This window comes from Sorex araneus, chromosome 1, assembly GCF_027595985.1.
Source record: "Sorex araneus isolate mSorAra2 chromosome 1, mSorAra2.pri, whole genome shotgun sequence".
In the NCBI taxonomy this organism is placed as follows: domain Eukaryota; kingdom Metazoa; phylum Chordata; class Mammalia; order Eulipotyphla; family Soricidae; genus Sorex; species Sorex araneus.
Window position 1 is genome coordinate 330,496,158 of NC_073302.1, and position 27,528 is coordinate 330,523,685.

The 27,528-nt window shown below is 40.3% G+C and overlaps 1 protein-coding gene across 2 annotated transcripts in view; it reads left to right on the plus strand.

Annotated features, from left to right (window-relative positions):
* Positions 1-17,666: 17,666 nt before the first annotated feature.
* Positions 17,667-27,528, plus strand: part of TNKS (tankyrase) — a 220,061-nt gene continuing 210,199 nt past the window's right edge. For both annotated transcript variants that reach the window (XM_055139929.1, XM_004618903.3), the window contains exon 1: positions 17,667-18,361. In XM_055139929.1, coding sequence (XP_054995904.1) covers positions 17,686-18,361 — 676 coding nt within the window. In that variant the 5' untranslated portion in view covers positions 17,667-17,685. The remainder of the gene's footprint in view (positions 18,362-27,528) is intronic.

Sequence of the window (27,528 nt, forward strand, 5' to 3'; positions counted from 1 at the left end):
GGATGGGCATGAAAAGTTTCATGCTGAGTGAAATGAGTCAGAAAGAGAGAGACAGACATAGAAAGATTGCACTCATCTATGGTATATAGAATAACAGAGTGGGAGACTAACACCCAAGAACTGTAGAAATAAGTACCAGGAGGTTGACTCCATGGCTTCGAGGCTGGCCTCACGTTCCGGGGAAAGGTCAACTCAGAGAAGCGATCACCAACTACATTGTAGTCGAAGGCCATGTGGGGGAAGGGAGTTGCGGGCTGAATGAGGGCTAGAGACTGAGCACAGCGGCCACTCAACACCTTTATTGCAAACCACAACAGCTAATTAGAGAGAGAAAACAGAAGGGAATGCCTTGCCACAGTGGCAGGGTGGGGTGGGGGGGAGATGGGATTGGGGAGGGTGGGAGGGACACTGGGTTTACTGGTGGTGGAGAATGGGCACTGGTGAAGGGATGGGTTCCCAAACTTTGTATGAGGGAAGTATAAGCACAAAAGTGTATAAATCTGTAACTGTACCCTCACGGTGATTCTCTAATTAAAAATAAATAAATTTAAAAAAAAAAAACAAAAAACAAACAAAAAAAAAGAATCTTGAAAAAGTGAGTGAATACTCTTCTGTTGTGATATACCATGCAGTTCTAGATTTACCGAGATGAATTGGAAAACCTAGAGTAAACAGTGTAGTGGAGCTTGTAGTAATAGAAAAGTTAAGTTCTGGATAAGACTTAGATCCACCTCTTTTCTTCAATTACTCCCCATATTACAGGGGCAGGATTTCAATACCATTTTATTTATTACTTATTAAAAGGGTATCATTAATAAAATAACCAGTATCATGCTTTATACATTTTAATCATACATATGAAAGAATACTAAAATACTAAGAAATGGAATTTGTTTAGAAGTTAAAGCTGCCATCTTACTCATCTTCAGTTTACTCAAGAAGCTTTTCAACTGATTGAATGAGAGTCACCCAGATTACAGAAGAAATTATTCTTACCATCAACTGTTTATACATGCTAAAAACATCTATCTACAATATGTTTCCTATAATTTTATAGAAAAGCTAATTTTTGTTTGATTGGATATCTGGGTGTTAAAACTAGTCTGTTGACATTAAAGTAACCATCACTGTCAACTTCTTGCCAACTTCCTAGCACTCTTATACAAACTTAGAAATATGGTATATAATTGCACACCTGGCCATTTCTCTTTTCAAAGTAGAGGATTAAGTTAGGTAGATTCTGGAAACAGAAACTGCAGGTGTGCCCCTGGAAGACAAATCAAAGAATAACGCACCTAAAAAATGTTGAAAAAAATCAAGGAAACATTTTGCCCTGAACCTTCAGAAGAAACTAACACTTAAAATAACTTAATACTAGCCTAAGGAAACTGATTGACAACTTCTCATCCCATAAAGAAAGCACTGTTTAACCTTTTCTATTTTAACATTTTTAATTCATATTATAGTTTAGGTAACATGTTTATAATAGTGTTAACAGGTATAGCTTTTTTAGGGAGGAGGGTTCACCTGGCAGTGCTCTTGGTTCTATGCTTAGGGATCACTCCTGATGGTGCTCAGAGGACCATGTGTGATACTAAAAATTGAACTGGAGTCAGCATGCTGTCAGACAAGTGCTTAACCCCTGTACACTTTCCAGTCCAACATTTATGGTATTGATATACAAAATTACTGCATTGTCCCTACTACCAAAGTGCACAATCCCCTTCTAATGTCCTTTTAATGGTTATTTATATATAACAAAGATATTATGTTTATATTTCAATAGTAACAATATTATTTTTATACTTTTAGTAATATTACCCCATGCCCACCGCCAAACTTGCTTTGTTTCTTTATACTACGCACATGAGTGAGATGGTACAATACTTGTCTTTTTCTTTCTGACTGGCCTCACCTAGCATAACTAACTTCCTCTAGTTCCATCTAAGTTTCAGCACACTGCAAGATTTTTTTCTTCTCTCATAGCTGAGCAATATTATGTATAAATGCCACAATTTCTTTACATACTCATCTATTTGGAGCGCTTAGGTTGTTTCCATGTTTGGCGATTGTAAATAATGCAGCAATGAACATGAACATATACTTTTTTTTTATTTTCAATTTCTTTATTTCTTATTTTAAATTTTTTTTCTTTGTGGACGTAGTCCTGTCTCTTTTTTTTAAAATAAATTTATTTATTTTTAATTAATGAATCACCATGAGGGTACAGTTACGGATTTATACACACCTGTGTTTATGCTTCCCCCATACAAAGTTCGGGAACCCATCCCTTCACCAGTGCCCATACTCCACCACCAGTAAACCCAGCATCCCTCCCATCCTCCCCAATCCCATCTCCCCCCACCCCACCCTGTCACTGTGGTAGGGCATTCCCTTCTGTTCTCTCCCTCTAATTAGCTATTGTGGTTTGCAATAAAGGTGTTGAGTGGCCACTGTGCTCAGTCTCAAGGCCTCATTCAGCCCGCAACTCCCTTCTCCCACATGGCCTTCGAATACATTACAGTTGGTGATCCCTTCTCTGAGTTGCCCTTTCCCCAGAATGTGAGGCCAGCCTCCTAGCCATGGAGTCAACCTCCTGGTAGTTGTTTCTACAATTCTTGGGTGTTAGTCTCCCACTCTGTTATTCTATAGTCATAGATGAGTGCAATCTTTCTATGTCTGTCTCTCTCTTTCTGACTCATTTCACTTAGCATGAAACTTTTCATGCCGATCCACTTAAATAAAAAATTTGTGACCTCCTTTTTTCTAACAGCTGCATAGTATTCCATTGTATAGATGTACCAAAGATGAACATATACTTTTTTAGGTGAAAATTCTTCTGCTCCTGAGGTAAATACCCTGGAGTGGAATTGTGCATTGTTTCAAATCACCAAACTTGTGGAAATTTGTTACAGCAGCAATTGGAAACAAGTACACACCTCTTGGAGTTTTGAGGCTGGCCTGTGCTATGATTGCAATCAGAGAATCCATGCTTATTCTCCAGCTCCCATCTTTCAGTCATACCTAAGGATGTATTGATCCAGCAATTTTCCTCTGTCTTCTTGTCAAAATTCTCTCTCTTTCTAGTAGAATCTTCTCATCAACATAAAAAATATGCTTTTTGGGGGGTTTGTTTTGGGGCCACACCCAGCTGTGGTCAGGACTACTCCTATTTCTGTACTCAGGAATCACTCCTGGAAGTGCTCAGGGGATCATATGGGGTGCTGGGGATAAAACCTAGGTTGGATGAGTACGAGGAAAATTCCTTAATTGCTGTACTATTACTACTGCCCCCAAGGTATGCTTTTATTTATTTTTTAATATTAAAATTTCCTCTCTCTTAAGTTAAGCTAATGGGGACACGATTTGATTGGAATGCTGGTTACACAACTCTAAATCACTAAAAATTACTGAAGTGTACATTTTAAATGTTGAATCGCATATATGTGAAGTATGTTTCAATATGACTAGTTTTTAAAGAGATGTTTCAAGTTCTATATTCTAAGTGTTTGAAATGGGTAGTGTAAGTTACAATGACACTTGGATTGCTTTAATGCAGGACCAGAAAAAAATGCAAGATTATTCTATAAAAAATTAATAATTGCTCATTATAGATATGTGGTAAAGTATAAAACAAAAGCAGAAATAAAAGTACATCTTTGAAATAATCCCTCTGAACTTCACTCTTTTTTGCACTTGTAAGTTTAATCTTCTCCTTCTCTTTGAATCAAAATGTATTTTTAAAATTGTCTCCAGTTTTTCCACATTAATTTATCAACTCCACCCAAACTATCATTTCATCATTTCAATAAAGCCCTTCTTCAGTCACCAGTCACCTCATTCTGCATTCAGGAATCACTCCTGAAAGGAACTGGGGGACCATGTGGGTGAATCTGGGCCAGAGGCATGTGAGGCAAACAGCCTACCCACTGTACTCTCACTCCAGCCCCTGACTCCCTAATTTGTATTTGAATTCTTACCTGGACTACATTTTCACATATACAATTGTCTGCATGTGAATAACTGTCATTTTAAAATTGAATATGCCCCAAATCATACTCAGTATTTTCTATAAATTGCCCTCTGTGTAAAATGGTAACTCCTTTCAAATACTCAGCCAAACCCTTGGACTCATTTTCACTTCTATTTTCTTAGTATCATCATCATCTCTTACAGTTTAATAGGCTCTTTCTCCCTAGCGTCTGTTTTCAATAAAGCAACTAGAGTGAACTTTAAAAAATATAGGTCAGATCCTGCTTTTCTTCTTCTCAAAGCCCTTTAATGATGCCCCAAGTCACAGTCTGCTCTACTAAGACTTTAAAACCCTGTATAATCTGACCATGTTATTCTTTGATCCTATCTTTTCTCCTAATTTTCCTCCAACTGCAGGAACTTCATTAATATCCCTTGAATATATGAACTATCTCTTGTCCCAGAGCCTTTGGATTTGACCTCTTCTGTCCTTGGAACTTTCCTCCTCTTATTCATGCTTCTTCATTTCATTCTAATCTTTCCTCAAATGTTACCTTCTCTGTGAGGTTTTATCACATTGAAAATTTCCATTACCTTCGTTGTCCTGGTTTTCCCCAACTCTCACTTGTCCCATAGATTATTTTTCTGACAGATCACAGATTTTACCTCGAAGTTCAATTTTAGTTTTCTCTATAGTTCATGAGAGCAAGGATTTTTGTTTTGTTGTTTTCTACTGCATGCTCAGAAGGTGAAATTGTCTGTTACTTAACTTGCACTCTATAAATATTTGATGAGCCATAGACTAGATAGATGACACTGAAGAGTTTAACTAATCTCAATAAATGATACCTGCTTTATTCATTGTGTGTTATTTGTTGAGCTTAGTAATTACTAAAACTTACCTAACATATCTTAAATATCTCAATTAAAAGTGACTACCTAACAAATATAGGATGGAACTACCCAGAAAGTATATATTGATGGAGAAAAGGCAAGGATTTCCTAATTATTTTGTTCCTCATCTGTAAGCTACTTAATATGCTTCATTAAAGCATAATTTGTTTAATTTTGGGGCCACCTACAGATGTATTCAGGAATCCTGGTGGTGTTCATGGAACCATATGTGGTACTGGGGATTGAATACAGACCATCTACATGTAAGGCATGTGCCTTAACCCCTGGAATATCTCTCTAATCCAGTCCATCATTTGTTTCAAGTCATTTATCATTAAATAAAATACATTTGATGTCAAAGAGTTACTTAATCTGTGAAGAGAAATAGTATTTCTGCATATCAAGACAAAAATTAAATACTAAAAGAAGGCACAGGAGTTATTCAGCTTTTGGAATTCAAGTAAAGGTACTGGAGTTGTAGAAAGGAGTAAAAGGTAAGGGTTAAAAGCCTAGATATTGGAACCAAAATATGTTGTTTTCAGTCTTAATGATATGATCTTATGTATGTAACCTAAATCTTTAGTTCCTTGGTTTTCTCCTCTGTGTAATGCATTTAGTAATAGCAGCTAAGTAATGAGTATATGGATATATTAAAATAAGTGAGTGTACATTCACATATGTACATCATAAATTCTGTATGTGATAGCTGTTGCTATTTGAAGCTATGGTCTTGTTAGACATGTGGGGAAACCTGACTCCTGAAGTCTTTGCTGAACTACACACTCCTCTGGGCACTCAGAACATTGTGTTGGCTTTCTTTGTTCATTATTTATCTCTCCCTCTAGACAAGAAGCAGTCACCATCTAGGACCAGGTTTAACTGATTTTCAGTAACCACTTTCTGGTATAGCACTTGGCATATAGAGAATATTCTCATGGCCCTAGGGTCCAGATATTTAACTGTGTAAAAGATAAGTTAGAGGGGCTGGAGCAATAGCACAGTGGGTAAAGCATTTGCCTTGCACACGGCAGACCTGGGTTCCATTCCCAGTATCCTGTATGGTCCCCTGAGCACCGCCGGGGTGATTCCTGAGTGCAGAGCCAGGAGTAACCCCTGTGCATCATCAGGTGTGATGCAAAAAGCCAAAAAAAAATAAAAAGGTAAATTAGAGGTGGAGAATAATTGTCTTCTGGAAATACTGAAAAACTTAGTAACTTTAGTGTATTGTCTGTATGAAAAAAATAGGCTGGAGCTTCATGTCATCTGATTTTCCGGAAAAAAAAATTTTTTTTCTTCTAAAAAACTTGGGGTCTCATTGGGGAGGGAAGGGCCAGCTCTGCCCCCACCCCATAAGGCCCCACGTTCTTTGTCACTGCGAGTCCCTGCCTGGCTGTCTGTAGGCCTCTGGAAGATGTAAGTGGTGACCAAGCCACTAGCCCTTTCTTCCTCTTTAAAGCCCACACTGCTCATTAGAGTTATATCTATAAGCTCCTTTTTTTTTTTTTGGCTTTTCTTTGCACTTTTAAGAAACCTCTACGATATTAGACTTACCCACATCATCTTTAAAAATACCCCATGTTAAGGTCATTTATTTAGCAATCTTAATTCTATCTGCAACTTTAAAACTACATGGCCATGTAAAATAATGCATTCATAGTTTACAGGGCATGGATATCCTTGGAATGCCACTTTTTGAACTACCACAGTCCCAAATAAGGATATAAAAATAAAATTTGGATTGTTGTAATGATTTCTGTGGTCTTTGATTGCCTGAGTTTGCTTTTTTCTCTCTTGAGGTTAGCCTTTCTCACATATTTGGTGATTTATGGTGTAAGTTTATCTTCAGTGGGAGATTTTTTTTCCCCCTACAAATAACCTGGATCTCAGAAATCTCAGGAACTATGGTTGTGTTGGTTCCTCTGAAATCATCTTGGTAGTTGTTCTGGATTTCCAGTCACAGTGGTTTCTTAGTCATTTGGGGGTTGGCTGATTGGGAGAATGTTTGGGCCACATCTGATGGTGCTCAGCCTTACTACTGGCTCTGTGTTCAGGGATGATTCTGGTGCTCAGGTGCCAGGGATTGAACTGGGGTCAGCCATGTGCAAGGCAAGAGCCAAACCTCCCATATTCTCTATTTTACCCATGGCAGAATCTTTTGAACCAGAGAGTTTCCTTCTTCTGGGCTGTGGTGCCTTCCTTTGCTGAGTTTCTACCTCTCCCCTTCATACTGAGCAAGGATTTACATTTTTATCCAAATATCAAAGAGACTTCTACTTTCCAAGCTGAGTAGGTCTTCCTTGAGGATACAACAGAGTAAAAGAAGAACATATTTGAGAAGCCTAAATAGCATTACCACGTGAAAAGGAAAATATTTTCTATAGGGCAGGCAAAGTTAGCTGTCTCCCAGGTATACTTTTTACATCCCACACCTGAGGCTCCTACCAATTCTTCATCATATGGCTAACATTTACACAGTACTTGTTATGTGCCAGAAGCTGTCCTAAGCACTGGGCATATAGTAACTTACTTTTTTTCTTTCCTAGCACTATATTGCAGAGGGGGTTATAGAGAGGTTAAATGACTTCTCTAAGATTACTGTATTTGACTCTGAGCAGCATCAAAACATAGATAAGACATGAATGAGTATAAGGGAATACCAAGAGAAATTGCACAACAACACAAGTAAACTCAGTTTTCACTCATTTAGTTTTGTCTACCATCCAATGCAATAGCTATGACCAAGTAAGAGAAGACTACAGGTTGAGGGAACATGCCATGGAAATGGACTCTCATTGTCATGTTCCTTGCCAATAGGTCTACTTGTGTATGTACATACAGATAGCTCTTTGCTCTAGTCTTCAATCAGGGCTGAAGTACCTTGTGGTCAATATGTGGTGGTCTACAACCCCTCAGGGAGGGGTTGTTTGGATTAATATTCACCATGTAAAAGGTAGACTTGGAGGGCTGACTCTTGAGTGGGAAGCCTGGGTGTTTGCAGGTTCATTTTATAATCCATTTGTCTTCAGAAGCATTGGCTGTATTTTGTTTGGGCTGCACCCAAGGTTACATAAGCCCCCATGGGGCTGGGGTGATAGTACAGCAGATAGGGCACTTGTCTTGCATGCAGTCAACCTGGGTTTGATTTCTGGCTTCCCATATGGTCATCTGAGAACTGCCATGAGTGATTCCTGAGTGCAAAACCAGGAGTAACCCTTAAGCCTTGCCAGGTGTGACTCCCACAAAAAAATAAAATGAAAGTTACATAAGCCCTTGTATCATTCATATGTATTGTGGGCTAGTTATACCATTCTTTATCAATACATTCCAGAAATTTGAGATTTTTTCTAAACTTTTTCTAAACTTATGACTTTGGGCAGTAGCAAGTGTTTATCTCTTTTGAGTTAGGAAACCATATGCATGGTTTTAATTATTTCTTGAAAAATAATGCTTACAAGGAAAGGAGCTTTTGTGGGAGGGATAAAAAAGCTTGTTTACCATTTTAAAACAGTTAATCTGTTTTATTTATTCTTGTTAAAATGTAGGATGAGAACTAGCTAGCAATAAAGCTGGAATACATATGCAAATTTTCTAAATATAGAATCCACATTTATAATTATTATATTAAGCTTTCTCTTTGCCTGAACCAACACTTCATGTTGAACTTAATACCCCCAAGTAAGTAGAATTCACCAAGAGAAAAACCTAAGCATTGAATATCTTGCTAAATAAGAGACATCTTAAAAATCAATTCACAGTTGCAGTATGGGGGTACTATTAAACTAAAAAGTAAAGTATCTTTAAATTACTGTAACTTTTATGCTGTTTGCTTTCTCTAATAAACTTCCTCTGACCAAAATTGATTAACATGATTATACTGGATTTTTGTCCACCCTTGACTTTGTAAGACTATACTCTCATGAGTTTCTAAATGCAGTGTCAGCTAAAATGTCTCAGCTTATAGATGAATCTGGTCCATGGTATCTTGAGCATTCATGACATAAAAAGATTACTAGCTCTCTTAAGGACAAGGTGAAAAATGACACTGTCTTGGCCAAACTACAGCTCTGGCTTGTGCTTGTGGATTTGCAGAGGAGGCATCTAGGAATAAGCAGACTTAGATCTAAAATATCTTGCTAAATAAGAGACATCATAAAAATCAATTTACAGTTGCAGTATGGGGGTACTATTAAACTGAAAAGTAAAAGGAAGCATATGGATTGAATAATCATATCAAATGTAATTGATATGTAGAGACTGCAAGGTTTATGATTGTAACTTCAAAAGAGTTTCCATAAAATCTCTCCAAAATGTAGAAACAGAACTTCTATACAACCCATTGATAACACTTCCTGGCATCTTTCCCAAAACAAAAAAATATTAATTTGAGAGGATATCTGCACATCTATATTCACCACTACACTAAGTACAACAGCCAAGAAACAATCCAAATGCTCAAATAAGAAAGAATGAATGAATGGATGGATGAAGAAATCGTGGTTACTCTTGGTTGTGCACTCAGGAATTACTCCTGGTATTGCTTGGGGGACCATATGGGATGCTGAGGCCCAAACCTGGGTCAGCTACGTACAAGGCAAACACCCTACCCACTGTACTATTATTGCTCCAGTCCTGAAATTGTGGTGTATACACATAATAGGAGGTGTTGAATCAGCTGATCATATTCCTCGTCGATGTTGTCAACAATAGCATCTTCCCATATTGCTGCAGTAGTGTTAAAGAGTTCCAGTTGGTGGTCATTATGGGAGATCTCTTCTTAAACTTTGCGGCCCTTTCTCCTCCCTCTGTGAAGTAGAATTTTGCATGAAGGAGACAGTGGTCTGATCCTATTTGAAATTTTGGGACAACAGCGACATCGGTCAAGCAAAATCTTCAATTGAGTATGATGTGGTCAATTTTGTTGTAGAACTGTTCACCGGGAGACTCCGATGTCCAAAGTTCAGATTCTGCCTTCTGGAACTGTGAGTTTCCATGGATGGTCTTGGTTGTCATGATGAACTCAGTCTCTCACCTTGTTCGTTCCATTCTAGACCATGAGTCCTGATTTGGAGTTCTTCGGGTGACCTTTTAAGTCCAATCTTGGTGTTAAAATCACCAATAATGACCTTGTAGAAGGTGTGGTCTTCTTTATAGAACTTCTCTAGCTGTATGTAAATTTCTCAATTTCTTCTTCGTCGTAGTTTGATGTTAGTGCATAGATGATGAAGATAGAAACTGCCGGCAACGAGCCACATCTATTCAAATGTAAGCATCCGATTTGGGTTGTTAGGCATCGATTCGGGTTGTTAGGCATGCGAACGAATCAACGCTCATGGCCAAGTTCGTGTTGACAAGGACACTGACACCACCAACTCCTCTACTGTCGCATGTTCCAAGGAACAGTTTTTCTCCAGTGTTGAAAACGGCGTGATGTGTTTGATACCTTCTCCTCTCGGTCAATCCAATGACACTGTACTTGATTTTCTGTGCTTGTACTATCAGGTCTTCGATGGATGCTTCTGATACCAGCGTACGTGTGTTAAAAGTGCAGACAATAATTTTAGTCCTTCTTCATTTTGGCAACCTAGTTCGTACCTGAGATTTTATTAGCCTCTCCTTGTTGAATCTTCTTAACGCTGTCATATTAGGAGCTCTTCCAGGGTCAGGGGAATGAGGTCTGTTGTTGTTACTGTTTTGGGCATATCGAATACACCATAGGTAGCTTGCCAGGCACTGCTGTGCATGAGCGGGATACTCTCGGTAGCTTGCCAGTCTGTCTGAAAGGGATGGAGGCTTTTAAGGCGGCCTCTAAGTGCCATTATAAATGTTCTGATGGTTCACACCATATTTGAACCTCATCAAATATGGTGCAGTAATGATTGTACTAGAAATGCAAAGAAAGAGAAAGCCACAAAAGGTCGCCTGTCTTCGGAAACTCTCGAGCTCATCCACCAACGTGGTCTGGCTCGAGCCTCAGGCAATCACAAGCTAATGTCTGAGCTTGCAAAGCTGTGCAGAGAAAGAATAAGGCAGGACCTCAAGGAGAGAAGAGCAGCAGTGTTGACCGATGTGGCAGAAGCTGGAAAAAGTATTCGAAATACCCGCCTGTCCTTCACCAACTATAAGACCAAGATGACTGCCCTCCAACGTTCTGATGGATCTATCACATCTTCCAGAAGGGCAATAGAAAAGGTTATCCACGACTTCTACTCAAATCTCTTTGATAGCCATGTCAACCTGCCCACATACCAAATTCCAAAGGATGGATATGTCGTTCCCAGCATTCTCGCTTCCAAAATCTGACACACCATTTTGTTGATAAAGACGCGTACAGCACCCGGTCCAGACAAGATCACACCCGAACACCTGAAGAATCTGCCACCAGTACTCATCAATACACTGGCTTGGCTCTTCACATGCTACCTGTCTGAATGCAAAGTTCTGTCCCAATGGAAAATCATCAGGACCATCCTGTTATACAAGAAGGGAGACATCCATAACATCAGCAACTATCGCCCGATCTGCCTCTTGTCCATCATCTACAAGTTATTCACTCGAGTCGTCCTGATTAGAATTGACAGAACACTAGATGAAGGACAACCATGTGAGCAAGCCAGTTCTGAAAAGGATTCAGCACAATCGACCATATCCACACGGTGACCAAGCTCATTGAGGTCTTGGGAGAGTTCAAGTTACTGTTCTTCTAACATTCATTGACTTGAAGAAAGCCTTTGATTCTATTGAGACGAAACTGGTCATCAAAGACTTAGCCAAACAGGGCATTCAAACTCAGTACATCAAGATCCTCTGTGAACTGTATTACAGATTCACCACCAGGATCTCACCGTTCTACAAATAAGTGTTCATTAACATAAAGAGAGGGTTTTGACAGGGTGACACCATTTCACTGAAACTCTTCAGTGCCACCCTTGAGAACATCATGCAATGACTAGAATGTGAAGGAATGGGAATGAAGATAGACGATCAGCAACTACACCACCTCCGCTTTGCTGATGACATTGTTCTAATAACACCAAACATTAGTCAAGCGGCACAAATGCTGGCCAACTTCGACTGCGAGTATGGAAAGGTAGGACTGCAGCTGAATCTCAACAAAACAACGTTTATGAAAAATGAACTAGTCCCTGACGTTCCATTTACTCTCAACAGAACGAACATCTCCGAATGCAACAGCTATGTATACCTGGGCTGAGAACTCAATATGAGGAATGACTTGGCGTCAGAACTGCGCAGGAGGAAGAGAGCAGCCTGGAGTGCCTTCAAGAACATCAAAGAAGTTGTTAAGAGCACAAAGAACCTCCGGCTCCGGGCATATTTTTTCAACTCCACCATTCTCCCTGCACTAGCATATGCTTCAGAGACCTGGGCCCTACGAAAACAAGTTGAGAACACTATTCAGATGTCCCAAAGAGGAATCGAAAGAGCTATGCTTGGAGTATCACATTCCACCCAAGTAAGAGTAAGAATCCGGAGTTCCGACCTCCGTCAACAATCAAAAATCAGAGACGCTGTCTTGTTTGCCAAAGCATCAAAAATCAGATGGACCGGAGACATAGTGAGACTCAGACACTACCACTGGACTAGAGCTATTACTAGAGGATTCCACGGGACGTCAAAAGATCACGTGGCTACCCACCTACAAGATGGTCAGATTTCTTCACCGGGGACCTGAATGAACGATTTGAGGCTCTTTATGTTCCTGAAGCGACCAGATGCCATTGGGCTACACTAGCACGCGACAGAGATGAATGGAGATGTTACTGGCGCCTGCTCGAGCAAATCAATGATTAACGGGATGACAGTGATACATAATATAATACAATGTAGATCTATAAAGAATAAAATTATGCAACTTACAGCAACATGGATGGAACTAGAGGATATAATGCTGAGTGTAAAGTTAGAAAAAAAGGGATAAATCAGAATTATCTCAACTGTGGGACCTAAAGATACACAAAATAGCAACAAAGCGCCAAGGGTAATTCAATGATACACACAATTGAATTGGTGGGGGAGGATATTGAGGTCTTTGGGGAGGGAAAGTGAGTACAGTGGTGATGGATGTGGTGTTGAAATTATGTGCATGGGAAAGCACCACCAACAGTGTTGCAAATAATAGAACCTCAATTAAATTTAAAAAAATTTTCACATGATCCTGATGGGCTAAAAAATAAATACAGAACACCTTTGACCTTTGAGTTAGTGGATTTATCTTTTGTGTAACCATTATGGCAATATGGGATATGTTCACATTTTTATACCATTTGGCATTATTTTGGTGAAAAAAATTTAAATAAGATAAAGAGCTGAAGAGAGAATACAGAGGTAAGGCTCTTGCCTTTCCATAGCAGACCTTGATTCAATCCCCAGTACCGCATATGGTTCCCAAGCACTACCAAACGTATTCCCTGAGAACAGAGCCAGAGTAATCCTTGAGCCCAAACTGTGTAGCCCCTAAAAAACAACAAAATGGTAAGATAGTATACATGTATAATGCTCAACAAAAATTATTAGAGATAGGGACTGCATCACTCTCACTGTCACTGTCGTCCCGTTGCTCATCGATTTGCTCGAAAGGGAACCAGAAACATCTCCACGCGAGACTTGTTACTGTTTTTGGAATATTGAATATGCCAGGGGTAGCTTGCCAGGCTCTGCCATGTGGGTGAGATATTCTCGGTAGCTTGCCGGGCTCTCCAAAAGGGACAGAGGAATCGAGCCCTGGTTGGTTGCGTGCAAGGCAAATGCCCTACTCGTTGTGCTATTGCTCCAGCCCAGGGATTGCATAAAATTAAGAATCTTCTGGTGAGAAAACAAGTGATCTTTCTTTGCTTAAGATTCCTGATATTGGTGAACATATAGTCTTAGCCACTAGCTTTGTCATAAAAGAAGTTGTGAGGAGACAGCTATTAGCAACTATTGCACTGTAGCACTGTAGCACTGTCCTACCGTTGGTCATCAATTTGCTTGAGTGGGCACCAAGTAACGTCTCCATTGTGAGACTTGTTACTGTTTTTGGCATATCGAATACCCCATGGATAGCTTGCCAGGCTCTGCCGTGTGGGTGGGATACTCTCGGTAGCTTGCAGGGCTTTCCAAGAGGGACGGAGGAATCGAGCCCTGGTTGGCTGCGTGCAAGGCAAATGCCCTACTCGCTGTGCCATCGCTCCCAATAATGCAACAATAAAACCAGAGTTTTAGTATGACTGAGTAGAAACATATCTACCAAAATAGTCTGCTAGTAACTATCAGTTATGAGATTCTTGCCCAGGCTTGTCTGGCTCCAAGCGCTGTTCATTTTTCTATACTACACTGTATTCCTCAGGAAATTGTGCTTAATAACAAGATTAAGTAACAATAGCTGCCATTTCTTGTTTAGGGATCATGTAAGTCTAAAATTTACAATGTTATGTACTTTAGCCACTTTAAACTGAAATGGGGGGGGGAGCCACTTCCAGGGCTATGGTACAGCATATTATCCACTAAGCATGCTACAGTAAGCGCTGAGCACAGCTGGGAGCACTGAGCACACCAATGACTCTCCCTCCTTCCTGCTCTCAATAAAGTGATTTCCAATAGACTGAATATATCCGAGGACAACTTAGCCTTTTAATTTTCTATCCAGCAGAATTTTTCATTTATTTTGTACTGAAACAGACAAAATTATGCATTTTGAAGTAGGATATTACTACTACTACTTTTGTTTTTTGGTGTGGTAACCAGAAGCTATTCCTGACTCTGCTTGAGAGACTCTTCTTGCATTGCCCAGGGGATTGTGCAGTGCTGGAGCCTGAACCCAGATCTACAGCACACAAAGCATGTGCTCCAGCCCTTTGTCTCTCCAACTCTGTGGATTACTGCTTACTTCTTGTGGATCTATGAGTAATTGGCCACTAGTTGATGGAATATTTCTTATATTTCTTATTTCTTATTGAAATATTTCTTATTCTCCCTCTGCAGGGAAAAGGTCACAGATAAGGGGGCAAAAGGTTAATTGTGAGCATCTACTATATCATGTGGATTCACTATCATTCCTTAATTAACTTTTGCTATCTGCTGTGAATTAACCTGGGGTTCAAAACTAGATTATGTGTTGCGGGCTGTAGCTGAACCAAGAGAGCCTTCCAATCCCACCAAGTGTCTACTTTAAGTAATGACAAAAATTTGTAAGACATTAAAATCTAAGCTCAGATTAGGTAACATTAGATGTAACTCATAATATAAGCAATGCTTTGCTTATTGTATTTAGGTGGTAGTCCTGAGTTAATGTACTTATTTATCTTAACGGAAATATTTAAAACTACAGTGATTTTAGTTTTTATTTGGGGGCCAGATCCAGTGGTGCTAAGGAACACTCTTGGTGGGCCTTGGGAGACCAGATGGGGTACTGGTGATTGAATCCAGGAGAGCTATGTACAAGGACAATGCCATACCTGGTATACTATCACTCTGGCCCACATTGATTTTATTTAATTGCAAACACTGTAAAAGAACAATTCATCTTTTGGTTTAATATTTCACAATGTGAAATGTCCACTTGGCACATCTAAATTTTACATTTGCTTAAGACAAAATAGCCATCTCTGTTCACACTATTGTAATAATGGTATTTGCCTAAACTTCCTTGATGCCAAGTTTATTTATTTTAGAGGACTCAAAAAATGGGGAACTCAGTGAGGTTATCCTACACATTAATAGATTTCCTTTGGCAGACAAAAAAAGCAGTATAGACAGAGGGAAAGCATGTTAAAAAAAAAAAGATATAACATACCAAGTATACCATTGCTAAAGAATGGTATCTGACAGTAAATGACAGATGTTCTTCTTTTTTGGCTTTGGGGGCACAACAGCACTGTGGTAGTACTGGCTCTGTGATCACGGGGTTATTCCTGGTGGTGCTCAGATACCACATGGTACCAGTGATCAAACCTGGGTCTCCTATGTGAGCTCAGCCTGAGGAGCTATCTCTCTCATCTATGTCATGTTTTTGTCTTAGTTGTATGTGGGAGTGGGAGAGCAGAAGAAAAAGGGTGAGAGAAATGATGGCAAGAGGTTCTGCTAAAAAACAAAAAACTAATAATTATGAGTGAAGCTTAGGGTGAGAATAAAAGTACAATACAGTCTAGAAAAAATAATTAATTTTAAGTTAGCATCTATTGAGCTTTTAATTTGATATTACAGTTGAGAAGCAGTTATTAAATAGCATAACAAATTAACACAGTTAATAAATAGCAGGCCTTGAATTCTAATCCTCATTATTTAAACCACAATTGAAAAATAATCTATACAAAGAACAAGAAACCGCAAATTTAAAAAGATATATGGACACCTATGATTCTTGCAGTGTTATTTAAAATAGCCAAGGTCTGGAAACACCCTAATGACCAACAATAGATATCACTGTATCACTGTCATCCCATTGTTCATTATTTGCTTGAACAGGTGCCAGTAACATCTTTATTTGTCTCTGTCGTGTGCTAGTATAGCTCAATGGCATCAGCTCGCTCCAAGAACAAGAAGAGTATGTTGTTGTAACTATTTTTGGCATATCAAATACATCATGGGTAGCTTGCCATATGGGGAAAAAATAAAATAAAAATAAAGAGATAAAAAACAGAAGTGGAAAGAAAATCTGCTATGTATACACAATGGACTGTTACTCAGCTATAAAAAAATGAAACTTGCTTCTTGCTACATGCGGATGGGATTGGAGGTGGGGGTCATGTTAAGTGTAAAAAGTCAGGGGAAAGACACAATATTTGGATGATCTCACTCATAGGTAGTATACAAAGGAACAAATCAAAGGAATGGCCTCTGTCCAATGAAAAGGAAGCTTTAGACTCTAACCACAGAACTGAGATGAACCCAAAATGGGTTAAAGGATCAATAAACGGAGGTGGAAATATATTGGCACTTGGCGACGTGCTGAGCACATTCTAGTAACTTGTATCTCTAAAGCAAAGTACGGCAAACCTCAATTAAAGATAAAGAAATGCCAAGAGGCAAAGCACTATTTAAAAATTTACATTACCAGGGGTTGAAGCGATAGTACAGCGGTTACTTGCCTTGTACAGGGCTGACCCAAGTTCGATCCCTGGCACCTCAGACGATCCGCTGGGCACTGCCAGGAGCCCTGAGTGTAGAGGCAGGAATCACCCCTGAGCACCGCCAGGCGTGATCCCCAAAGAAACAAAAATGACATTAACCGTAACATATGCAAATTTCGACAGTTATACTTTTATTTTTCTTTTCTGGGTCACACCTAGCGGTGCTTGGAGGTGGCTGCCTCGTGCTGAGGGGCTCCGGCGGGTCTGTATTTAGATATGGGAAGGAGCCAGACCCCTTGGTCACAGTTAAGCTTTGAAAAAAAAAAACATGAAGAGATATATGTTTATATGATAAAATAAGTGTAACCCATTCAAAACTGCCTAAAATAATTAACCAGATTAAATATAACACCCGAATATTTAGTGCCAATTACTAGTGCCAGGACTGGGAAGAGCTGGGCAAGCACGCTGGAAAGAAAGGCAGGAAGTTTCCCATCTGAAGAAGCTGGTCCCAACTTTCAAATCGGCCCTGCCCGCCCATCCAGCGTCACAAAGCCCGCCCCTTAGCCCCCGACGCCACGCCCCCTCCCGTAGCCGGGCTCCCAGCTCCCAATAGCTCCCTCCTTCTCGCCGACTTTGCCTCCTCCAACTGGCGTCATTTCCTGTGCGCTGGATGCTCATTGGCTCGCCGGCCGGAAGTGAGGACGGACGGTGGGGGCCGTTGCCGCAGTGACAGGGCTGGGGGAGTGCGAAGATGGCGGCGTCGCGTCGCTCTCAGCATCATCACCACCATCATCAACAACAACTCCAGCCCGCCCCAGGGGCTCCGGCGCCGCCGCCGCCACCTCCGCCCCCACTCAGCCCTGGCCTGGCCCCGGGGACCACTCCAGCCTCCCCGACGGTGGGTGGCCTGCCCCCCTTCGCCTCCCCTCGGCACGGCCTAGCGCTGCCGGAGGGGGATGGTAGTCGGGACCCACCCGACAGGCCCCGATCCCCGGACCCGGCTGACAGTACCAGCTGTTGCAGTGCTACCAGCCCCGTCTGTACGGTAGCTCCCGCTCCCGTGCTCCCGGCGGTCGCAGCTTCATCGACCGTCGGGGTCGCTCCCGGCCCAGCCGGCGGGGGCAATAACAATTCCTCGTCATCCTCTTCCTCCCCGACTTCTTCCTCCTCCTCTTCTCCATCCTCCCCCGGATCGAGCCTGGCTGAGAGCCCCGAGGCGGCGGCCGGAGCTAGCAGCGCCGCGACCCTGGGGCCTGGGGCCGCGGGGGCCGGGCCAGGGGTCCCCGCGGTGAGCGGGGCCTTGCGGGAGCTGCTGGAAGCCTGTCGCAATGGGGACGTGTCGCGGGTCAAGAGGCTGGTGGACGCCGCCAACGTGAACGCTAAGGACATGGCCGGCCGGAAGTCTTCTCCCCTGCACTTCGCTGCAGGTCAGAGACTTTTGACTTTTTTCTTAGGGCTTTGGTGTTGGGAGACGGGCAGGGGGTGCCCAGGCTGGAAGAGCACACAAGTTTTGTGAAGGAGTCAAGCTGCGGGCGTGGCTAGAGCCCCTCCCTCTCCCTAAGGCTTAACAGGTGAAAGGGGTGTGGTAAGAGCGAGGGGGACTCTTCTCTTTTAGCGTTTGCACCGTTTGCACCGTGCTCCACTTGTGCTGCTCCCCGACACCCCCGTGCTTGTTGCCTCTGAGTTTGGGTACCCTAACTTTTTAAGTTCGCAGTCTGACTTGGGCAACTTGGAGAAGTTTTGTGGTTTGTTGCCTTTTCCATTTTGACAAAGTGTGAGTATGCCCCTTTCCGGAGAGCCTTCGGACCAAAGGACGGCATCCAGGGCTGTGTTTTGTCCTGGTAATAAGCCGATGAAGGATAGACATTTTTCACTTAAGTTGACAAACTTTTGGAAGTTTACAGATTGCTTGGGTAGACTAAAATAGCCTGTTGGAGACAACTGGCTGGAGAGTATTTGGGTGCGCAGTGAAAACAAGAGATTGTTGATCCCTCGTCTAGCTAGTTCAGTCGAGGTTGCCTAAACTTTTCTCCTGGGCTACAGTTATGTATTAAAGTGTTGTGAGCATTGAGAAGTCTGTGGAGTACAGGTGCTTCAGGTCCTGAGCAATAGTGCAGCGGGTAGGGCATTTGCCTTGGACGTGACTGACCAGATTCTGGGCACCACGTATGTGCCCGGACCAAAGCAGTAGTGATCCCTGAGCACAGAACCAGGAGTAAGCCGTGAGCCCTGCCAAGTGTGCCGCCAACCCCCACTCCCAACCCCTGCAAATACTAATTCCTAAAACTAACCCATCTTTGTATGTTAATGTTTTGCTTTTTAGAAACATCTTAGATACCTTTCAGCATATATATGTGTATATATACACACATATATTTATTTTTTTGGTCAAATTTGCACAAAACATTGTGAAAACACAAATAAACAGTTTTATAAAATGCAGAGAAAAATGTAAAACGAAAACAAAGAACTATCACTCTCCGGATACCTATTCTTGTTTTCTTAAAGAAGGTAGTAATGTTGGGGTCGGAGGTTATGGCTCAGTTGCTTAGTATAGGTGATGCCCTGGGTTTGATTGCAGGCACTGTAAAAAAGAAAAAAAGATAATTATGCTATATATGTTAGAAACATTGATATTATAAATGCATAATAAGTATACACCACAAAATTCATCTAGGTGCAGAAAAATACAAAATGAAAAAGCACTGGGGAAAGGCCCAAAGAGCTGGTGAACAAATCCTGGTACTCTATGTTCCCATGAGCACTGCAGGGCGAGGTACCCAATCAAAGCAATAATAAACTCCACAAGGCTCATATTATGCCAAAGCTACCTCACCTTCTGTTAAGGTTCAGATAATATGCCAAAGCTTTCTAATCTTCTGTTTTGTTTCTTTCTGTTTCTGATATGTATCACTCCTACATTTTGTTCTGTTAATATAACATGTTAAAAACCTTATGTGTTACTTATTTTTACTGGATCTTGGAAGATACTATCTTCATTTTACAGATGACCCAATTGAGACATATTTGAACTCAAGTCAGTTTGATTTTAGCGCTTAACTCATACTGCCATGATCTATAATTGGGTTAAGGTTACTTTTTCTTTTCTTTCACTCTCTCCCTAGAGATGCTGGGGGCTGTGCTACAGCCAGAGATGTGAGGTTAGCTCTGGGTGCTGGGAGTCAGACCTGGGCCCTGTGCATGCCATCTCCATAGTCCCTGGACCTACTTTTTATTTTTGTGAACAGTGAAGTATTTTGACATTTATAAAATTTCGGAACTAATAATTGAGCGCACATACCATGAGGATAGAATCATGCATTTTTTTTATTGCACCCCATTCTTAAAAATTTATTTTACATTACTGAACATAGTCCTGGCCTCTATGGATGAAAAGTTTTAGGAAACAGTGCTTTTCTTATACTGCATGTATGGGTTGTACTTTGATATTTTGATAGCATATACTTTCAGTTTTTAGAAATGCAGTTTGTGATTCGTTTGTGGGTCTTGACCAACCAAATGAGAAACAGTGAATGATTATTACATCACTGGATCCATTATTATATATAGGTACTACTGTTAGACTGTTAGGTAAGTAGTGAATTAATTTGCTCCCTAAATAGGCCATAAGTTGCCTTCTGTTTAAGGACATTTTTGCCAAATATGTTGCTTATTTCAGATGAAATAACATTTCTTTTTCTTTCGGGTAATGTAAAGTCTAGGTCTGATGTAAATTTGCCAAGGTTGTTTACTTTTGTTTTATTTCAAATTTAACTATTTTAACACATTGTTTCAAATTTCTTGTTATTTCCCCCCATACACTTTTTGTTTTATGTCACTCACAGGTGCTAGTTGTGTTTATTTGTGTAATCACTGTCACTGTCATCACTGTCATCCCATCTTTCATTGATTTGCTTGAGCAGACGCCAGTAACGTCTCCATTTGTCCCTGTTGCGTGCTAGTTTAGCCCAGTGGTGTATAGGGGCTCTTTCAGGGTCAGGGGAATGAGGACCATCATTTGTTACTGTTTTTGGCATATTGAGTACACCACAGGTAGCTTGCCAGGCTCTCCTAGAGGGGCAGAGGAACTACTGCGTCTCTCTCTTCCAGGAGCTTTTTTTTATAGTCGTTGGATCTTGACCGTTGATCAGATTACATGGTGCCCGGGCAGTTTGTGGGTATGCTGCCAAGCTACTGGAAAACAGGGATCTGGGTGGAGGAGGCCCTGGCCCTATCTGAGCAGACTTGGAGATCTCAGCCTCTAGTCCCGCAAACCTGGGTTCCTCTGCCGGTTCCTTCATGTGTGAGGCTCGTCTGAGCATGTGGAGAGTGGCCTTGGGCGTGGCAGTGGCTGGGTTCTGGAGGTTTTCGGCTGCCGGGGTTCTGCTTGGGGTGGGGAGGGAAACTCAGCCCGCCCCCCTCCGAGGGGCCCTCGTGAATACAGCCTGGCTCAGGGCCAGGAGGTTCTCAAAAGAGTAGGCAAAATAATACCCTTAAAGCATGTGTTAGGTCATGTTATTCTTCTCAAAACTTGACATTGGCTCCTTATGTCATTCAGAGTGAAAGGCAGAGTCCTTACCCATGAGCATCGGTTCTTCCAGGTTCACTTCACACCCTCCACAGCAGATTTTCCACAGATTACCTCCTTCCTTGTGGATTTCTTCACTGCACTTATTATTTGTGTAATACTGTTGTTATTAGTCACACATAAAGTAGAGCTTATCTCTCATATGGGATCTTACCCCTCTAGTTACTTTTTATTTGCTTAAAGTTTTATGTGTACCCAGATAGACTAGAAGACAGTGTAAAACAGACCTGTAATTACATTGCTGTTATGTGAGCCTCACCTTGAGTGGCATTTTTGGAAGAAGTTCATTTGTGAAGATACAATTATGGTAGAATCTCCATCATATTAATCTTCATATTAAAATATGACCCCTTGTAGGGTTTACCATACTTTTAGGTTTGTATAGAGCATTAAAGCATGTTAAATCTAGTTTCTCCATCATGCATGGGCTGAGTAGTTGAAAAATTCTCAGTCGACTATTGTTGATTTGAATGCCAGTCGTTGAATTGTCTTGCAGTAGATGTTTAAAGATAAAGTTGGCACAGTTCTTTGGATGGCAAAACTTAGGCAAGTTATTTTTAGTTGTCTCACAGATATTACTTACTGTAATATTAAACACTGACACAATTTTGAGGTGACATGTATGTTCTGCCCTTTGGAGTTCACAGTATAGTCTGACCAACAGTAACAAAATCCCCACCTAGAGTTGGGGTTTATATATATGAAATATATACATATAATACATGTATACATATATACACATATACTATATACATATATATGAAACCTAGAGTGGCAGGAAAAGCACATTCTACTTTGGAGCATGTAAGAGGGCTTTTGTGTTGTAGAATGGCTGTCTAGAGAAGAGGATATTTTTCAGTGTGAATTCAGATGATGAGTCTAAGCTAAGGAAGAAAGGAAGAATGTTGTTTTTAAATTATGGGTTAATGCTGTTCTTTAAGGTCTTGATGTACCATTACGTTACTGTACCTTGCCACCACCAAAGTTTCTAAGACCCTCTACCATTGTCCTCATTTATGATTTTACAGAATAATAGTTTCATAAAACTGTTACTACAGTTTTATAGAATGAAGAAAATAATTTAAAAATATTTCAGAATTGTATGAGGCTATATTTAAGTCTCTATGACTTTTAAAATAGTACTGCAGTTCTTTGCTATAGTAGAACTAAGAATCTCACCCACTAGGACTGTGATGCTTGTTTAAAATATGATTTAGAGATTATATTAACAATGGAATCTCCTTGTCCACAATTAGAAACATAATCCTCAGTTTCCTTAAAAAAACAAAACAAAACAGAACTATTTCTAATGTCTTAAGACAGCCATATCGAAGTAATCTAGTCCTTTTATTATTGACAGTTTATATAAGACTTTCTCTTCAATAGATAAGATCCTTGACTTTTGGTTTTCTATTGTTCAAAGGATAGCAGTCAAATAATAGTTATTATTTATAAATAGTATTCACTTAGAGTGATACCATCATCTTAATTCAGTCTGACTAGTGACATAATTTTGTTGAACAATCACTTTATTCTGATGAAAGATCTTAAGTGCATTTTTTAAAAGAAATAATCCATTTTAACAAAAGCATTGAATTTTGAGTTTGTAGTACTTATAGTCAATTTAAACAGTTTTGAAATAGGCTTCCTGATAATTTGTGACTTGAATTAGAACACGTAATATGGATTGGAACATGTAATAAGCATTTCATTATTAGAGCCAGAAAAATATATGGATGACAGTTTGGTGCTTCTTTTGATTTGAATGCTAAATACAATATTCATTTAATTCTCAGAAAGTTACCTTACTCATGTCTCGTCTGATGTTTTAGCATGTTCCTGCTTGTCTTCACCTTTCCCCACTGTACTAAAGTAGTGCTTTTGCAAAACATTATTTTCTCATTGTTGCCCACCAGTGGGTAAGAAAATGAGTCAGAAATCTTGTCTTGGAATGCGAACCTTTTGTACTCCTCTTCATTTGGCATGGCCTGTGATTATACTTTTAAGCGAATGTGGTGCTTTGAGGTTTAGGAACAGGAGGGTAGAGTGCTTGCCTTGCATACGGTTGACCCAGGTTCAGTCCTGTCCCCAGAGTAGTCCCAGGACTTACTCCTTTATATTAAACCAGAAATCTCACTTGAGCACTGTATGTGTGACCACAAAACATTTCAGTCCACCCATATAGGAAAAAAGTCTGGATAGAAGTTTTAGGTACAGTAATGTACTAAACTTCTCTTTCTTTTGCCTTAATAATAGTACTCTTTGGATACAAATGACTTAAAATGGGCAGTGTTCTTGCTTGCATGTAGCCAAGTGGGATTTGATCCCTAGCATTTCATATGCTCCCCTCAGCAGCACCAGGTGTGTACCACAAAGAACAAATAAGCTGTATGTGAGTTGTTAGGTTAAGCTATTTCTCACAAGGAAAAGTTGGTAACAAGCAAACTCTTCAGCGTATAACATTGCCTGCATGATATTGCATGAATTCTGTTACATATTTGTGCACATTTATTCCTCTCTCCATCAATATTTTTGGTTTTCGATGCTTGTTGTTGGAAATTGCAGGCCATCTTTGCAGTTTCTCCTGAATGTACCAATATGCATATCTTTATAGGGCTCATTGCTTAAAGAGTTTTTTAAAAAATGTTCAGCTTGTATACTCTCCTGGGTATATTTACTGCATGTTGACAAATACAAACACCTGTGCACCCCAAGCCATATAGAAAGCCACTGGTACCTTAGAATGCTCTTTCTTGCTCATTCCCTCAATTGTAGTGTCTTTCTTTCCCCAGAGACAGCCGCCATTCTAACTCTTTTTTCACTGTGGATTAAAGAGTTACTTGTTTTAGAAGTTTATATAAGTGGAATCATATAATATTTACTCATTTCATGTAGTATTTCTTTTGCTTATCATAATGTTTTCAATGTTGTCAAGTGTTTCAGTAGTTCCTTTATGTCTTAATGGTATTTCATTTTATATGAATATGCTGCAGTTTGGGCTGGAGCGATAGCACAGAGGTTGGGCGTTCGCCTTTCACGCGGCCGACCTGTGTTCGACTCCTCCGTCCCTCTCGGAGAGCCCGGCAAGCTACCGAGAGTATTGAGCCCGCACGGCAGAGCCTGGCAAGCTACCTGTGCTTATTGCATATGCCAAAAACAGTAACAATAAGTCTCTCAATGAGAGATGTTACTGGTGCCTGCTTGAACAAATCGATGAGCAACAGGATGACAGTGATGCTGCAGTTCGTTTATTCCTTCTCGTTTATAGTCCTTTAGGCTGCTTCCAGTTTGGGGCTTTGAATAAAGCTGTTATGAAAAGTCACATAAATTCTTTTTGTGAACACAGGTTTTTCTTTTTGGCAAATGCCCCAAATTGGAACAGCATGACAGGTAAATATTGTTTTATGACACTGAATTTTCCTTAGAGTGACTATACTTTCTACTTTCCTACAGCAGTATATGAAAACTCTAGTTGTTCTATATCTTTACAAAAAATTGATGTTTCAGATGTTTTCATTCAAACTATTCTGGTAAGAAATACTGTTCTGTTGTTTCCTTTTCTTGCAATGGCTTTGTCAGTTTGGATATTAGGATTATGCTATCTTCATAAAATTTGTGTTTGAAAGTGTTCATTTCTTTTTTTTTATGAATGAGGGTGGGGAGATTTGTATCAATTTTTGACTATTTGATTTAATCTTTTTTTTTTTTTTTTTTTGCTTTTTGGGTCACACCCGGCGATGCACAGGGGTTACTCCTGGCTTTACACTCAGGAATCACCCTTGGCGGTGCTCAGGAGACCATATGGGATGCTGGGAATCGAACCCGGGTCGGCCGCGTGCAAGGCAAACGCCCTACCCGCTGTGCTATCACTCCAGCCCCTGATTTAATCTTCTAATGAACTACCTAGATGTTTAGTCTCTGGATATATAGGTGTACATATGTGTGTGTACACATGTACATATATATGCATATATACATAGAATGAGAGAGAGAGCAGGCGGGAGAGAGAGAGAGAGATTGATTTTGTTGTTTGGGGACTACACTAGCAGTGCTGAGAGCTGCTCTGGACTCTGTGATCAATAGTGGTTTTTTGGTAGTGCTGAGGTAAAATATGCATGACATAAAAATTACTATTTAATATCATTTTTAAGTCATCAGTAGCATGAAGTACATTCAGTGTTCAACAGCCATCAACATCTCTGCACATCTCTGCACATCTCTTTTCATTTTAAACCAGAGCTCATATCAGGGTTAACATGAACTGCCTATTCCTCCCATTCCACAGCCCTGACTTACCTTTGGATTCATTGAAATTTGAAACCTTAACAAAACAAAATAAAAAAAACACCTTAATTTCTTTTCATTAAAATTTTTACTTTTCATCTCTTGAGGCAGTATTGGGAGCTTTGATCCCTGGTACCAAAGTCTACCAAATGGCCCTGGGCACTGAGTTGGGAGTAGCACCACTGGCTATAAATTAAACCAAAACAAATGAACAAAAAAAGCACCAAAAAACCCCAAATGAAGTCTAGATTTTGTGCCATGGGAATATCTCTAAATGATGCATGAATGAATGCATATGTGTCACTGAAACTATAAAAACCGTGACCCTTATGGACCATATTTGTTGCACAGGTGTGAGGATTGATCCCTGTAATGCGTTGTCTGTGATTTTTATTTTTTTTCCTCATTTATGCCTTAGAATCTGAAATGATTTTTGTTTTGAATTCTTTCATATTTCTAATTCAGGTATATTTCATATTCTTGATTATTCTTTAATGTCTTTTAACTAGTGTTGAAAGGATGGATCATAATTTTATCTTATTGAGCATTATATTCTGGTGTGTACTGTCTTTAGGGATGTTATTTTCAAATTACTTTAAAATGAATCAGATTTTTTTTGTTGTTATTTTTAAATTTGAATGTGGTGCAGGGAATTGAACCCAGGATCTCATTCCTGCGAGGCAAGTACCCTACCACTGAGTTCCATCTTCAGTTCAGCTCAATTTTTAAAGGTATTTTGCCTGGTATTTGACCTAATTTTTTTTGTATAAAATTAATTGCTCATTCTAAGGATAAGATAGAGATGTGAGATGTCGAGGATAATTTTCTAGTCCGTCCTTCTCATGCTGAACTGCCCTTAGAATAGTGGAAGTCTTTTTAGCCAGCTTGTAGACTATGCTATTTCAGAGGTACAGTTGAAATAAACTTAACTTTCTGCTAGCTCACTTTAGCTAGCCAGTGTGATTCTTTCTGAGGAGCCTTAACCAGAGACATTCTGCTAAGGGTACTTTAGGATATTTTATACATAAGGTCTCTTCCTGAGAGTTTTTTTACATGGAACTTTCTTACAAAATATTTATCCTTTTTTCCTCCCGGGGGTACCTATTTCCTTCCTGGTGCTAGAGCGGTAATACAGAGGGTAGGGCATTTGCCTTGCACGTGACTGACATAGGTTCAGTCCCTGGCATCCCATATGGTCCCCCGAACACTGCCAGGATTAATTCCTGAGTGCAGAACCAGGAGTAACCCCTGAGCATCTCCAGGTATGACCCAAAAAGAAAAAAAAAAAAAGACATTCTATAGATCACTGGACAAGGGTTTCTTTCATTCACACCTAATGAATGTGACTCCTTAGCATTTAGGGGCTAGAGATGAGTATCATCGAGGGCCTTATTGTGAGCCTAAATAATGTTTTTAAAAACACAGTTTTAGAGCTCAGGAGTTGAAAAATAATGCAGATGATGCTGAGGAAACAAATTGTATTGCAGTGTTAGGGTTTTTTTTTTTTTTTTCTCTTTATGGGTCACACTTGGCAATACACAGGGGTTACTCCTGGCTCTGTACTCAGGAATCACCCCTAGTGGTGCTCAGAGGACCACATGGAATGCTGGGAATCGAACCTGGGTCGGCCTCATGCAAGGCAAACGCCTTACCCGCTGTACTATTGCTCCAGCCCCACAGTGTTAGGTTTTGAAGAGGAGTGAAGATTATCATGAGTTCCAT